Raw genomic sequence first — 16122 nt, forward strand, 5'->3', positions numbered from 1 at the left:
CTACATGTTTGAGATGTAAGTGCATTTTGTTGTGTGGATATGTGGAATAAACAGGAAAATCGAGCATCCAATTAGTGATATTTCTGATACATTACAGGTATATTTGAAAATAAGGGAAATAAGCCTTTTTGTTATTCTCAGATGATCATAATTGAAAATAAGGACATATTTAACTCCAGCATTTAGACACATTACAGATGTAAACACATCGAAAAACATTTAATTACTTTCTTCACGAGTATTTAGTTTCCACATGAGAGCAATGTTTTTTTTTTAATATCACCCCAACCCATGGATGTAGTCATATTTTTTCCAGGATCATAAATAAAACTTAAGCGTAATCATAAAACATGAATTACTCACATTAAGTTATTGTCTATGGTTATTATATAGCAGATATCACTATATATTTTTGTTGAACCCTACCATCACTTCGCTTAATTCGTCACACATCTATGACTGTACATATATATTTATATATAAATATATATATATATATATATATATATATATATATATATATATATGTTTAGCTGCACTACCTTTTATGGCCTTGAGCAATATTTAGCAAAGTTCGGCAGCAAATACATCCAGGAAATCTGGCAATTTGACAACACAGATTTGGCAGTTGTGGGCGGCAGAGTTCACTTTCACTTTGGGATGTCTTGCATGTCAGCTCCACCATTTCTGCACCATAAATAAGTGCAGAGCTGCAGAATCAGAGAGTGGAATTTAAAGTGTTGTGTTTAAAGCTGTGACTCATTGAGCTATCAAAGGTCAGTGAGTTTATCATAATAAAAGTGACGCAACATGTGGAAAATAAATGTGGAAAATACAAATATGGGATACAACTCTGACAAAGAGAGATGACAACATAAACATTTACCGTGTTATATAACAACATTTATTAAGTCAGATTTCATCCATTTATTAGAACCTCATATCAAGCACATGAGTTGTCCAAAGTAAACATTTCTGACTTTGTCTTTGATCCATACCTGAGTAATGACACAGTAAGCTACCAAAGTGAGAAGTCATTCAATCCAAATATCAGTCTGAACCAAATAAAAAAACAATCTAACAAAAATATTTTGATTTAAACCAAACCCAAGATTGTCAGGTGATAGCATAATGTACAGTATGTACACTAACAATGTTGCAGTAATAAAGGCATTTATACATTAACATTAAGGTACTGGCACTTGGTGGGACTCATTTCAAAATAAAATGCAACCAGAATAAGAATAAAGATCGGGTGATTAAAAGCACTTCATGTGAATTACATATTTTTGGAAGACAATCAAATCTGAGCTGTTTCTTTAAAAAAAATAAAAAAAAGTGCTGCTGTATTGTGACAAGTGCTCACATGACCACCATTTAGCTTGTGTCATGGAAAAGTCAACGTTAATAATAGTTTTGTGGCAATAAAGAGTTTGCGGAAGGAGGACAAGATTAGATGCTGGATTTGCATGGTACATGTAATGGCCCGTTGATTCTGACACTGTATGTACATAAACAGGCTGGTGGTAAAACAAAAAAAAAAAACCTGCCACCGTCAGTTCATATCTCATCAGAAAAGGAGAATAAGGCGAACAACCTCAAACACAAGAAAAGCAAATTAAAATTCATGCTTTGCTGGTCTTTCTCAGCTCTTCACCTGATAATATCTGGGAGGAATATGAAATCTCAGGGGAATATGAGGTGTAACTGTAAAGGTGGTGCTCCGGGGACCTACAGTGCCCTCATATATATGGAAATCTGTCCTTGTCTGTTTCACACTTCTTAAGCAGACCTGATGCAATGGCTTTCACCGCCCTCAGAGTCTCCGTGCAGGTTGGGTTGATCAGGGTCTCGGGCAGGAGGAAGCCGAAGTGTCCTGTATCCCTCAACTCAAACGCAAACGCATAAGGGATCCCGTTTCTGTAGGCCCAGTCTATCGAGCTGCCTGAGCTAACATCTGCGAAAAACACACAAAAAGAGGAGAGTTTTCTGTTATATAAGCATGAAGAAGTGCTTTCACTTAAGTAACATTTTGAGACTTTGTCTTCTAAGTGTGGTCTGGCTACTTAACTTGATGATTTGAAAATTCTTCCACCACTGCTGACAGCAAATTGATTACATTTTCGGTGAGTCTAAAAGCATTTCATTATTATTGGTTTTACATCTCTGCATTTAGCTCCTCTCAAGGGGGGTGCGTTCAGGGCACTGAGTGCAAGACTACATCGATTGTGTATTCATAGAAAAAACGGGCACTTCATAAACTTGAATGAGGATCTATTTTCCTTGTTGGCGAATGAAGAAACACAGAAGAGGTTGGAAGGAGAGCACAACGCAACAGGTGCGAAATGACAAATAATCCATTCTGGTTTGTTTTCTAGGAAACCACAATGAAGACAAGCAGCGGTACTCACACAGGGTGGTGGAGGCAGGTCCATATCTGTACCTCACTCCATAGGCAGAGTACAGGGCTGTCACTGCGTTGTGAGCTGCTGACTCCTGAACAGTGAAAGCAGAGGGCCAGCTAATTAGTGATCCTCTATATATGTCTGCACAGTAGGATTTAATATCAAGGGCGCTCCAGTTATGTAACTCCAACATATGGATGGATAAGAATATTATCTTGAATAAAGACTTGTGAATTATTGCTTTATCATCAAGCTATGGATGTCTTACCACACAGTTGAAGTTGGGGATAGCGGCGTACTTGTAGGAATAGGGGTAAAGCAGCATTTGGGCGTAAGCGTGGATTGATATATATGATTTGACGCGTTTCCTGTGCTTGCGCAAGAACTTGGCGACGGCCTTGACTTCAGGTTCAGACTCGGGGTAGGGACCACAGTAGGTGTCATCACAGGGATGAGAGGAGGCACCCTCCTCTGGGAAAGGAAAGAAACATTTTGATCATATTCCATTTAGAGTTTCAAGCTGGGTATAAAAGACGTTGTGATCTTGTATTCAGTGACCGAAATGGAGAGTGATTGTGGGGGGAAAATAGACCCAGATTGAAATCACCAAAGTCACATTATAATGCCACGGATAGCAGTCCCAAACAAATATAGGCTGCATTGATGTTTGCATATGAAGGTCCTCTAGATACTAGTCATATCTATAAATAGCAGGAACAATGTGGTGGTCAAAATTGTGAAATAATTTGCATGGATTTCAGTCAGTCTGAAAGTTATCTCAGAAAGTTATCTCCCGTTTTATGCAGTTCTCCAGTAGTCCATTATTGATGTATAAACGATGGTCTTTTGAAGTGAAAGCAGCTTAAATTTCCACTTTTCATACGTATAAACTTTCAATCACTCATGTGCTGCATGGCTAATATTCCTTCGAGACGGCAAAACTTGGTCCCTCAGTTTCTCTGTTTCTCATCTCGGGTCACATCTCCGGATGTCTGTCTCTGGTAAATTCCGATAGAGACCTCCCACAGTGAAGATGATGAGTCAGCAGAACCCTCCACCCATCTCCCACCACAGACTAAATGACATCAGACACAGATTGTTGTCACCACACAAATATTTTAGCCACAGCTTACATCGATAAACAGTCAAGAGAAAGACTACATCCACAGCAGACTACAAGGAAAGCTGCACTGTGAGTGTCTCCATGTGTGAATCAGAGGAGTTTCCTCAGATTTCAGCTGAAGCTCAGCATTCTTGAACTCACCACACCATTTCACTTTCCAGTTTCTGTTCGCGTCCACTCCTCTGCAGTGGAACCTGTGATTTTTGGACCGTGTTTTCCTCCAGAACCGATCCTACAGGAAGCACAAAGACACCGTCACCGTGTGTGCCGACTGACCTGCGGGCTCAGCGAACAAATGGAGCCTCCTGCCATCTCCAAAATAATCCACCTGTCACTCATTCAGCTTCAGTTGGTCATTCACAAACAGACATGTCGACAGTAGGATTTAGTCTCTTGTTGTGTTTGTAGAGAGGTCTGCAGTACCGTGGTCCAGCTGAAGTGATATCCATCCACATTGAAGACAGGCATGATGTAGAAGTTGAGCTGGTTAAGCAGTCGTCTCATCACAGAGTCATGCGGGTATGAGTTGATGGCCTGAAATGTACAACATGAAAACAGTATAAATACAGAGCACAGGTCTAGACTGCTGTCTAATCACACATTTGAATGTAATTACTATGCTATTTCTTCATTATTCTTTAACCTTATACATGATTGCCAACAGAGTCTTTTCAATGCACAAGTGCAGCATGTTAATACTCAAGACTATAGATGACAATTGGAGTGAGGAGATCTGGGCAAATACTGCTTACACCTGCTCTCCGATCACTCAGGCCAAGGTTAATATGCTTTAAGCCTTAAAGAAAGATGGCACCCTGACCTCCAGTGGCCAACCTTAGTTACTACATGATAGTGGATCCACATTTTAGAGCACATATTTGAGGTAAGTTGAGCATCTTTGACTGTTTTCCTGAGTCAAATGTTTTCACTTGTTGTTGTTTTCTTCTCGTCTCTGTTTTTACGTCTGTTTCTGATTTCCTGCTGCTATTTGTCTTTTCCCTCCTTTGTTCACTCCCCTCCTACTGCTACTTTATCCTTCTTTGAAGAATTCCCCACTGAACTTGTAAGTCCATGTAATGGCCTTAGGGGAGTTTGGGGGCCATTTCAGGAAGTGTCTGCAGTCAGAATGACTGTAGAGCACAAAAAAACCCCACATTTTTTTGTAAATGGTATGCTCCAGCATGTGCATGCGCTACTTTATAGTGGCACATGTTAAAGTTATTTTCTCCTCAACATCACCTCATTGGGTTACTCATTGAAATATTTGTTAAAGCCTTTTTCAAGTACCCGTATGGTTGAGGTCAATCATGAAAGAATTCCTTAAAAACAGGCTGTGATTCAGTGCTCGACACTGACATTCATTGACTTTTCCTTTAATTATCTTTACGCTCCGGTACTGTGTTGCAAATCCCACTCATCTGGCATCTAAGTAGTATAAAACAAGCCATTAGAGGTTCTTGCAGTTAATGTCTGCCTCTGGTCTGGTACCGTCCTCACTTCAGAGGGTAGTAACTAAGACTTTAAGGGCGGGATGGAACTCGTTTGCACGTCTGGGTTCTGTTCAACATCTGAACGATAAAGGCTATTCTTCAGTATTTGCATAACTTCGCATGACGAATAAACAGATGTTCACATTTTGTCGACGACCCTGGAAACCAAACATTACAAGCTGCTTGCTGCAGGCTATCATTTAGATGCGAGAGACACTGTTGAAACATGCATTGATGCAAACAATAAAGTTCAAAGAGCGTTTAAGATATTTAAATTGGCAGGAAAACAAAACTACCTCCTTGACAAACCACTGGCAGAAAGCAGGTCCTATCCACTCTCTGGCATGGACGCCACAGTCGATCCACATGGCTTTCTTCTGATGACGACTTCTCTTTCCTATCTGGCAGGAGACAAGCACTGTGAGTCTTTAGCGTGGCACGGTCGTGCGTGTGCGCACAACTGTGTGTCTTTTGTACAGTACGTCCTGTTCTTAGGTGTGCGTCTCACGCTTTCTCTCCTACCTGAAGCACATAAAGTGGCCTCCCCTCGTACGACTTCCCGATGGAGAACATGTCGACCAGGTCGGAGTTGGTTCGGTTCATCTCAAACATCCAGCTCTGGATCTTGAGGACAGAAGATAACGTAGAGGAGTGAACTTCACTCAAGGATTTGTTGTGAAAGTTAAAACAGTAAATGGGCAAATTGGAATGGTCTAATAAGCAATTTCAAAGCCGGAGTAAAAACCTTTTAAGACATACACGTCTAAGTGCCTGTGGAGTATGTGCATTTGCGCGGGGTTGTGTGTTTGTCTGCACGATGTGTCCGCACACACACATGCATGCTTATGTAAGTGTGTGTTTTACAGCGAAGGAGAGGATCAAAACCGAGAGCACTAAAGATTTGTGTACGCTCTCGGGATCTTCTCATGCTGCTTGGTAGGTGCCTGACAGATTCGTGAACCAGGAGCCTGATCGCCCTGAAGTGTCTGAAGTAGAGTCGCGTGTCTCTGTGGGTGAGAGCACGAGGCTGTGGGAGAGAGACCTCTGGAATGGGGGTAGTCGGGAGTTTGAGAGCACCTCCGAGAGGATGTTTTGTTTACTCTGTGTGAGAATCAGATTAGAGAGCAGAGGAGAGCGAGAGACAGGCAGGCCGGTGGACGCTGGGCTTCACACCTCTTCCAGAGAGTGGTAAACCTCGAAGTCATACTGAGACTCTGACCTCCGCTTGCGAGAGGAGCCATATCCCGTCTGCTTTTCGATTTCCTTCTGCAGATTGGAGATAAACACCCTGCGGATGGAAGAGAGGAAGTTAGACGGACACATGATAGACATGAAAGCCAACCGCCGTGGCATCCTTACTAATAACTTAAATCTAACCAACACTTAGACAAAGAATATTGTTTTAATAATAGTATTTTCAATATTCTGCTCTTGTACAGAATTCGTACCATACACAGGGTTACATTATACAAGACTATAATTTGTTTATTGTTGGTAAATACTATAATTTGAGATCAATAATAAGCTATTTAAAAATCTTTTTGGTTGCCTATTAGGGTTGCTGCTGTTTATCCACCTCTTGCATAACTTGATCTTTCTTTTTAAGTGAGTGAGTGAGCCAACAATAAGCTAATAAGAGCCTGATGTTATAATGAGCCATCAGGCCTGACGTCATTGTGTATGTTAGTGTTGGTTCATCATTAAAAAAGGTCTGTAGTTTATTAATTTATTCATGACTGTTTCAATAGTCCAAGAGCCTTAAATAATAGTAAGACTGAAGCCAATATAAATACTCAAAATGCATATTTAGTTAAAGAGCTCAATAATGAGACAGAAAAGACAAATTTATGGCAGAGGAGGATATAAGCTGTAACTAGGCCGTCAACTTATGATTATTTTCAGATTGACTGAACTACGTATTACGTATTATTTTTTTTATTAATCATTTAGTCTATTAAATAATTTTGGACTTTTAGTTCAACTAAAAGTCCAAAATCTGGTGATATTCAGCTTATAAACTGAATACAACAATCTATGTACATAGCTACAGTAAAACATAAAATAGCATTTAAAATGACTGCAGATTTAGCAGATATTCCCATTTAATGATTTGTTACAGCCCGTTTAACTGCAGTCGATGTATTGTAAGTGAATATAATATGTCTGGTAGGTGTTGAGGACTGGCATGAAGTGGTGGATCAGGGTTCCTGAATGTATTGCTGACTCATTCCTAACACCAATTACGCAACTCTCTCTCACTCATCCCTCTTCTTCTCCAAGATCCAAACCAGTTTTCTACATCCGTCTTATTAATAGCACACATTATACTAGTTATAACACTGCTGTCTATCAGTAAATTAAATGATCTGTAAATGCACCAAAACCATCATCATCACCATCATTATCTCTTTATAGACTGCTGTCATCAGACCTTATGCCTCCTCACTTCCTACTCCAACCTAAAACAGATCGGTTTTTCATAGCAGCAATGTGGGCAGCCAGACTCTCCTAAAATACGCTTCCTCATGAGGTCCTTATATGTACAATTCTATCCATATCTACTTCAATAACTACTAAAAAACATGGCTTATACCCCCAAGAGTAAAATGAGATCTTTGTCCCTAAAACCCAACCACTTTACCAAAAACTGTCCCCTGCAGTGTCAACCATTTTCTCAGTCAATCAACACAGAGTAGAAAAAACCCCCCCTCATCCTCAGATCTGCAATTCCTCCCTTAGGACAGAGATGACAATGGAATTCTTTCTAGCCGCGGCTGCTTTGATAAAACTCCATCACTTCAACAATCATTTTGATGAGGGATGGTGTGGGGAGATGAAAGGGCTGCTTTTTGAGCAGATTGGGAGAGGGGCTCTGATGTACAGTGTATGTGTGTGTGTGTGTGTGTGCGTCCCAGCTTTGAGGAAGCTTTTTTGCATGCAAAGTATAGCCGACTCTGCATGTGCAAATCATATACTCTGGCTGAGGAGAGCCGGGTAATTGCAACGCCCTTTGGATAACAGATGTATCTCTGGGTGTAGACACTCGGCTAACAAGATTACCAGATATGTGAGGGTACGCAAGCGAGCATGCACGTGTACTGTGGTATGTTTCTCTATTAGTTGCTGGTGGTCTTTCCGGGCTTACCGATAATCAAGATGTTGCTGCTTTAAGCGTGCGTGTAAGCCCCGCGTGTCATTGCGCTTCACATGGACATCCACCGTTGCATTTTGACAGATTAGAGAAACACTGTTGGGCTGCCAGAAGTCCACCTAAAGGAGCAGGACAAACATGTTAGATCAGGGGTTATAGACTTTGTGTCTGTTTTTGAGTAATCCAGCAAATTAAATACCTAACATTTAATTGATATCAAAATTATTTAGGTCAAATATGGGTTTTTGCCAAAATCGAGTAATTAAACACCACTGTTCCCCCCCCCCCCCAATTTAAAATGTATACCAGACTGCAAGAATCATTCAATGAGGTAACATGAGCCGAGGGATTACTGTGGAACTTTATTCAGTCACAGCTTTAAATGTAACTGATTGTGGGAAAAACTGAATAATGACGTTGACACGTCTGTATTCAATGTGGATCTGTTACATTTTGGCTGATATCTGCTCCACTTAACAAGGGGCCAGTATCGGCACTGATACCGATCCGGCTAAAACACTAAACCTAAACTAAAGTTAAGGGTTAAAGAGCATATGTTTCAGAAAAAGAACTGACCCCAAGAATGACCTTATTATCTCAACTGCTGGGTGTTTAAATCGGCACCAAACATTTGGTGCCGATGACCAAATTGTTTTGTTAAGACCTGGACAGTTTAACATTCCTCTAGTCTCTACCTTCAAGCGATGAACTAAATCTGGGGCGTATTGATGACTCTACAGCGTTAATGGGACAAAACACTCTCCAATGTGTCCCATTAACAACCTGCAGTGAATGACGCTCCCTCTGCTTCCCTCTCTACCGTTTGACCTCATATGAGGTCTATCAGTGCCTGTTATCAGGCCCTGATACTCGGGTCTGTTAGCTTTAGCTCAAACAGCAAGCCAACCATATATAAACACAGACATCGTTTGGTAACCGATAAAATAACAGAGAGCGATGCGGATGATACACACAGTAGTCACTGCAAAGAGAATATATCGCACATTCGGTGTGTCTGCATCCTCAGCTGGCTTTCATTTGAACATGGGGGCAGAAACATGCAGACTGGCACACATGCTTGTTAATGTGTCAATTGGTTTAATGGTTTACAGAATGCGTACCAGATTCATTTAACTTTGTTTCGAGCAAGATTGTTTGGTGCCCTGGAGTAGAAACCGCTCTCTGCTGCATTTCCAAATGGTTAAGTACCCCAATGTTTCACTCCGCTGTTAACCAAACAAATCCAAAAACACATACGCCTAAAAGGCACTTAAATATCCCTGATCAGATAACGCAGCTCCTCACAAACAATTCTCTCAGTTCATTTAAGAGCTGTGTTTATGAGCATGATGCATTCTTTGTCTGCTTTACAAATCTTTTGTTTCCTCGTTCTTAATGTGATTCTTCTTCTTTTTTTTACGTGTCTGTGTATACAGGGCAGCTATAAGTTAATGGGCATGGGCAGCACAAGAAAGAAAAAGTTATAGTTCAATAAAAAAAAAAGCTGGCTTTCCTGAAGGCAGATGCGGTAAAGCCGTAGCTTTAATCAATTAAAATAAAAACAAGTCTCCAAAGTGCAACACAGTTTGTGAGTGAATATCTGTTATAACCAACATACCAGCTGTTTGACAACATTTTGGGTAAAATGTTTATTCATTTTCTTGCTGAGAGTGTGATGAGAAGATCAGTATCACTATTGTGTGTACAGTGAATATGAACTACAGCCAGCAGCTGGTTAGCTTAGCATAAAGACTGGAAACAGGGGGAAACAGCTAGCCCGGCTCTGTACAAAGGTAACAAAATTCCCTTAAAAGCATCTCTAAAGCTCACTAATTAACACATTCTAGCTTCTTTGTTTAATCTGTTTATGTGCCAGATTATTTCTTGTCTGAGTGCACTGACTTCCTGAAGTTCGGTCGTCAACTTGAGGTTGCCAGTCAGCAGAGACCCCAGGAAGTTGGTTCCCCTCGTTTCCAGACCTAAAGCTAACCGGCTGCTGGCTCCAGCTTCATTATTACTGTATTAATCTAACAGAGAGACTGTGAAGATGTCATCAATAGACAAATGCTGAAGCTGCTCCATAGACAGTAAATAATGTAATAACTCATATGACACAATGACAGCAGCCATAGGGAGTAATTATTATCCTTTTGTGAATATCCAACATGTATAAATATCTTATAAATGCAATGCTTTGGTGAAGGTATTTGCTCTACTGGATGCATTCAGGAGCTGTTGCGTTTCTTCTGCCCAGAATTCACCTGCAGTCAAACAGTGCGTCCACGACTGTGAGTTTTACTTTAAACCTGTATTATCTATTCTACCATTTAGGTATCTTCAAGAAATGCCAAAAAATATTTATTCTTGCGCACTAAAGGATTTTTTTGGGAATGGCCAGGTGTTTGGAAAAAGCAAAGCTCCTTCACAGGTCTTTAAAGGTTGAATGTAATGTCAGTCAACCACAGAGTATAAATAGCTTGAATAATAACTCAAAGAAATGGGTTATTCTATTGATGATGGATCTGATTCTCCTCTATCCTGCAGTGCCCAGTAGTTGTGTTTTATTTGACCTCATCCTGAGGCTGAAGAGTTTGACTCTGGCACTGGAGGCATGGCAGCGTGGCTAAGCTACTGAAAACACATGCCCACAGCTGTCCAAACAGTGGCTGCCACTGCTTCGGTTGGCCTCGGAGCACCGTGCCCGCTGCCCTTACATACATAAAACTGTGGCCATGTCCTGACCAGCACCCTGGCTCTCTCCTAGTATCCCTCACCACAAATCATAAACATTTACCGAATCCTCTTTTTTTTGCCCTCTTCTGCTCTTTCACTGTTCAGAGCAGTATTGGTTCTGGACCATCAAACCAAAAGCCTGACCTGAACCCGAACAGATGCCTTTCATTACTGTCGCTGTGGCATCTGGCTGCACAGATAAAACCCAAGTGGACCAAACCAGACTGGAGAAACGGACCACACTGCCACGGGGCTGCAGGCAGATCGAAATCTCTGCAGCTGTCCCAAAAGAAAGTCTCTCAAATGTTTTCATTGGATTCTTCATGTTGTATTTACTCCGTTAGCTGTTCAATTACATTGTGTTTAAATGGAGCACTTATTTCAAGGGAATTGTTCTGAACATGAACTACATTTAAACCAACTAAAAAACTGTCGCAGAGCTTTGCCTCTATTTTCCCTATAATAAGTACCACATTACATCGTTTTCCCCAGAAAACGTCCGACGTAATTATTTGGAAACAGACCCATAAGATAAAGTGTGAGATGGTTATCAAAGACAAACCAGACTGTAAGATGCAGTCGCAAGCTCTGAAAAAGCTCGTAATTGTGTCTTGAGATTATAGCATCACACTAATATATAAAAAAAAATGCTTTGGTTTTCCATAAACACAATTCCTCTGCAGGGAGATAATAATACTGGAAACACAGATTTTTAGTTTAATCAATTATTCAAATAAGTTCTTTGACTATTTGCTGCACAAGAATGTCTATAATTGCATCGTGCTTTTCATGCTCTACAAACAATCTTCGCTGTGTATTTGTACACCTAAACAATGTGCAAAGGAAGGTCATCAATGCTCCTGAGGCTGATGGGGTAATTGCTCCCACATGAGTCTGGGAAAGGAGGCGAGGCCCTTATGTCCTCTAGGGTCCACCCCCCCTCCCCCCCTAATTTCAATGTCTTTAAAACACATGTTCATATAGTTTGTTACTGAAAGTGATCCAAACATTCAGTCATCGTTATGAAAAAATCTTTAGTGTTTTCCGTCCGTTCTTCTCTTGGGGTTTCTCCTCTCAAGAGTATGTTGCTCTTTCAGAGGAGGGAATATGTCCCGACTGTGACGGACGACTGCACTCGGCTGCTCGATGTCTCTTAGTTCTGGCTATTGACGACCCCCCCCCCCCCCCCCCCTCCCCCCTCTTTAAAAACAACACAGGAAACTATACAATGTGGGTAGAATAATAGCGTGCACACTTTTAATATGGTTTTCAGAAAACACACACAACAATAACACATCTGATCTGGTGTCTGATGGGGATCATACAATAGGTCAGAATAGTGAGCATGTATATAAAAAAAAACGTGTGCCAACCTTCATGTGTCCCAGAATGTTCTTGAGCACTTGGACCTCCTCGTCAGTACTCGGGGTTATCCTGAAGATTTGATCACTGCAAAAACAACAGAGCTCTTTTTAGGCGTCGGGCTCAAGCGTTTTTTTCACGGCACAAATATTCACTGTAACAGGGCTTGGATCTATTTTTCGCTAAGTGCACATTATTTCAAAAACATCTGGGCCGTGGAGTGCCAGGTAATAATACCTGCTTTTGTGCTGATTGAAGGTGACATTTATAATAGCAGATGCTTGATGGTGAAATGGGTGGTTCCCCTTTTAGAGTCGTATAGATGACAGGGTCAAACCCCCAGTCAAACAATCTGCGTGTGACACCATTAAAGGGTTATATTTCATCGTTTCCAGCTCTGCAGGTCGCACCTGGAACCATTCTTTGGGCGGTAACAGTAGCAGCTACTGTTTCACATGTTTATACCGTAACTCAATCACTATGTGCTGTAGATAAGAACACCTAAATACATGAAGAAGAATAATCGACTGCTTGAATGTGTTTGACACGGCAACATGTTTTGTAAATGCATGCTGAGATGAGGCTTAAAATAAAGCTGTAGCGAACTGTATTTTAACATATGTGGTCATATGAAAAAACAATGGTGCTTTTGCTGATTTAAGAACTTATTCAATTTTGTGAGAACGAGAATAAAGAATAATTTCATTTTAGTCAACTGCAGACGAAAGTCCATTATCGATCAATATGATAATGTATCATCTTTCAATTGAATCACATTGTGATGAAATTAAATATTGAGATATCGTGAAACAAAATGACGACGTTTCAATTAACAATAACAAGCACATACTAACTCAGAGTTTAAGTTACTAATATAATAAGATAACACCCAGTACTTTTTATTTGTCAAGTATTTCATTCACACACAAGTATGCAAAACATTCTATTCTATTAATTGAATCAGAAAACATGCTATAGCGTGATGCATATTGTTATCGAGACATGAAATGACTCATATCAGGATAGAATATTTTGGCCATATTGCCGAGCCCTAAGAATACATTCATGGAATTAGTTATAAGTCGATATAAAAATCACTACACAGTCAATTGAATTCTTCACGTGTTGGTCTTGGCACAGCATTTAAACAAACACTTCAGCAAATAGAGCAGCTCGAGAGCCTTTCTAACTCAATCTGCAGCCACATCTTTTATATTTAAACAAAGATGCTCTTTATACTCGGCATGAATCTAACATAGAGCTGCTTTCACTCTGCAGATCACAGTTCCTGCGGTTGACCTTAAAGCTAACACGCTGCCAATAATTTATTACTCTCTCTCAATTACAGACTCTCGGCCCAGTATACCTGGCAGAGGTTGTGTATGTGTTCACTTTCATGTCTCGTGTGTTTTTTTTTAAACCTCTTTCTTCCTCTCTCATGTTTCGCCTATTTCAAAGAGCTTTTTACAATGTGTCACACAGGAAGTCGGGCCCCCTAAACAAAGGTGGCGGTCGGCCACTCTGAGGTTTGAGGAACAAAAAGGGGGTGCGGGTGTCCCAAGTGAGTGGCCGCCCCGTTTCAGTGACCACAACACTGTGCCCAGGAAAACAGCCTGTTTCCACGGCAACGGCGTGATAGAAGATGGACTTCAAAGCGGACATGTTTTTGGGAGGTAAGAATAATGTTTGGATGTGGTAGAAATTGGGGGGGGGGGGGGGGGGGGGGGCAGAATTCAAACTTCAAAAACATGATCGTCGTAAATATTCTCTCTTTCTGAAACATAAGAGAAATATGTGCTTCCACATCTTCAGTCAATCCTCACTGATGGATGTTTGTCGGGCTTATGTTTTTGGGTTTTTTTCTTTCCACCAGTGCATACAGCACCACACACAGTCCATGATTGAATAACGTGGCACCCCAGAGCTCTACTAGTCCAACTTGAAGCATTTCTTCATCTTGCAGTGATTCTCAGAGATGACAGACTGTTGTTGTTACACTGTTGGCCTGGCCTTTGGCTTTGAATCTGCCAGCTGCAGGGAGGGCTCTCCGCGCTAAAGCCGCCCGCCCTTCAGTTGTCAGTCTGTTGATTCCCACAGCGGTACTCTCTCTGGGATGGAAGCAATTTGTTTTAAACCAAGAACTTGACTCTCGAGCAGTGTTTTGATTTAGTGCTATCAACATTTGTCCATGTTCAGAAATTCTCTGTTACTGAATGATATGAAATGTTTTGACAATGGAAGTCTTCTTTTTTAGACTAAAGGCTCATTGTGAAGCTGAGGTGAACAACACGCATCACATCCCTGATGTCTGAGAGAATCAGGGCCCCCCCCCCCCCCTTACTGCTATATATTGGAACTTTTTATGTCAGTCCAGAGGTGGCGTGAGGGACACAAATTTTGGATTATATCCAAAATACATGTTTTTTGAGACAGAGGAGGAGGGGGTTTCCAGTTGCGGTGATCCCCCTCTGCAATTACTTCAAATGCTCTTTTGAAAAACAGACCATAAACCCATCCATGCCCCAGTCATGTCTCTGACATGTTTACCCGAAATTATTATATGAGTGCAGCTCCAGGTGGTCCCTTGAGACCCTCTGTTTGGCTACCAGCTACTTTTAGGGTCTATCTGGGGAGGTGTGTGCCTCACATTCAGACTCATAAACGTGCAGACAGCCTTTTGACAAAAAAAAAAAGACAAATATCTCCTCTCGTCTGATTTTAGAAAAACGAAAATTGGGAGTCACTACTTTCTTAAAGCTCTAATATTTTTTTTAATAAAGACTTTGCGCAGTTTGACAGGACACTGTTGCTGCAGGCATCCCCGGTGTCATCTGCGGAGCAACCTGAATGCCTCTCTGCAGCACATCACAACAAACACAGCACAGAATAAAGGTCAGCCTAGAATAAACTAAAAACATTATATTACGTCTCAAACAGGATATGTGTCCCATAAAGACTTTCTTTGTTCATTCTCTCTATACTATCAACATGAGATAAAGCCCGTGTCTTGGTGCGTATAGATGTCTCTGCAGAAAAAAAAACTTCTGATAGCGACAGTGCGCCTTCCCTGCAGAACGAGAGTACACCCGCCTCTCGTGAGCCCCAGAAATGAATGGGGGTCTTTTACTCACCCTGCGTAGCGGTTGTTGTAGAGATAGGCACCGATGGGACATAGCACGTTGCTGCAGATTATCACACAAGCCAGTAAGACGGAGCTGCGAAATGCGCTCCTGCGGTCCGGTACCATCCTCAAGCAAAGCGGCTCAAGGACGGGACATATAGGCTACTTTGAAGGATGCACGCAAACTTCTCAGAGAGGAAATGTGATTGAGTCGGTCCAGCGCACCATCAGCAAAGCCACTTGTCTTCTGTCGCGGTGCACTCTGCAGCAGTTGTCCCTCTGACACTTCAGGTGCTAAAGTCGATCATCTGGCACAGGGGGAACATTTACCACCTCTTTGAAGCTCTGGAGGGGGTTGCAGGGTATAGCGGCTCTTTTTTTTTTCTTCTTCTTTTTTTTTTTTAAATGAGGAGGACCTGTGTCACGTGGCCCGGTGTCGGCGAAGTTGGTAACTGGATCCCTGATCACTGGTGCGCACTGTGTGCTCAAGGGATAATCTATAGTGAGCCGAGAACAGATGTTCATTCACGAAATGGGATTTTTTTGAAATGGAAAATCAGACTTTTAAGTAATGCGTAAAGTTGTGTGTGGAGACATGAACTGTATCAGGTAACTCTTGTTCTCTCCAGAACAACAGGCTTTATTCTTCAGGTGTGCTCATGATCAGGTCCTTTGAAGAAGACATTCAGCTCTTTTCTGCTTTTGATAAAAAAAAACTGTCAAATGTCTACTGGTCC

General features: G+C 41.3%; 1 protein-coding gene across 1 annotated transcript; it reads right to left on the reverse strand.

The window, feature by feature from the left end:
- Positions 1-620: 620 nt before the first annotated feature.
- cpa6 (carboxypeptidase A6) lies at positions 621-15511 on the reverse strand. The gene is made up of 11 exons (XM_076080546.1): positions 15396-15511; positions 12276-12351; positions 8164-8288; positions 6192-6306; positions 5541-5642; positions 5315-5419; positions 3952-4062; positions 3670-3760; positions 2674-2876; positions 2412-2496; positions 621-1957 (listed from the first exon to the last, which is right to left on the reverse strand). Exons 1-11 carry the CDS (start codon positions 15509-15511, stop codon positions 1743-1745), a joined length of 1344 nt encoding a protein of 447 aa, XP_075936661.1. The 3' UTR covers positions 621-1742.
- Positions 15512-16122: the final 611 nt, after the last annotated feature.

This window comes from Anarhichas minor, unplaced genomic scaffold (genome assembly GCF_050575085.1).
Source record: "Anarhichas minor isolate MPS153535 unplaced genomic scaffold, ASM5057508v1 ptg000074l, whole genome shotgun sequence".
Taxonomy (NCBI): Eukaryota; Metazoa; Chordata; class Actinopteri; order Perciformes; family Anarhichadidae; genus Anarhichas; species Anarhichas minor.

Coding starts and splice junctions, on each gene's coding strand:
- cpa6 (XM_076080546.1), bottom strand. CDS start 15,511: ATGGTACCGGACCGCAGGAGCGCATTTCGCAGCTCCGTCTTACTGGCT. Junction 3,761..3,951: donor ATCACTTCAGCTGGACCACG/GTACTGCAGACC, acceptor TGCTTCCTGTAG/GATCGGTTCTGGAGGAAAAC. Junction 2,877..3,669: donor CTGGAAAGTGAAATGGTGTG/GTGAGTTCAAGA, acceptor TTCCTTTCCCAG/AGGAGGGTGCCTCCTCTCAT.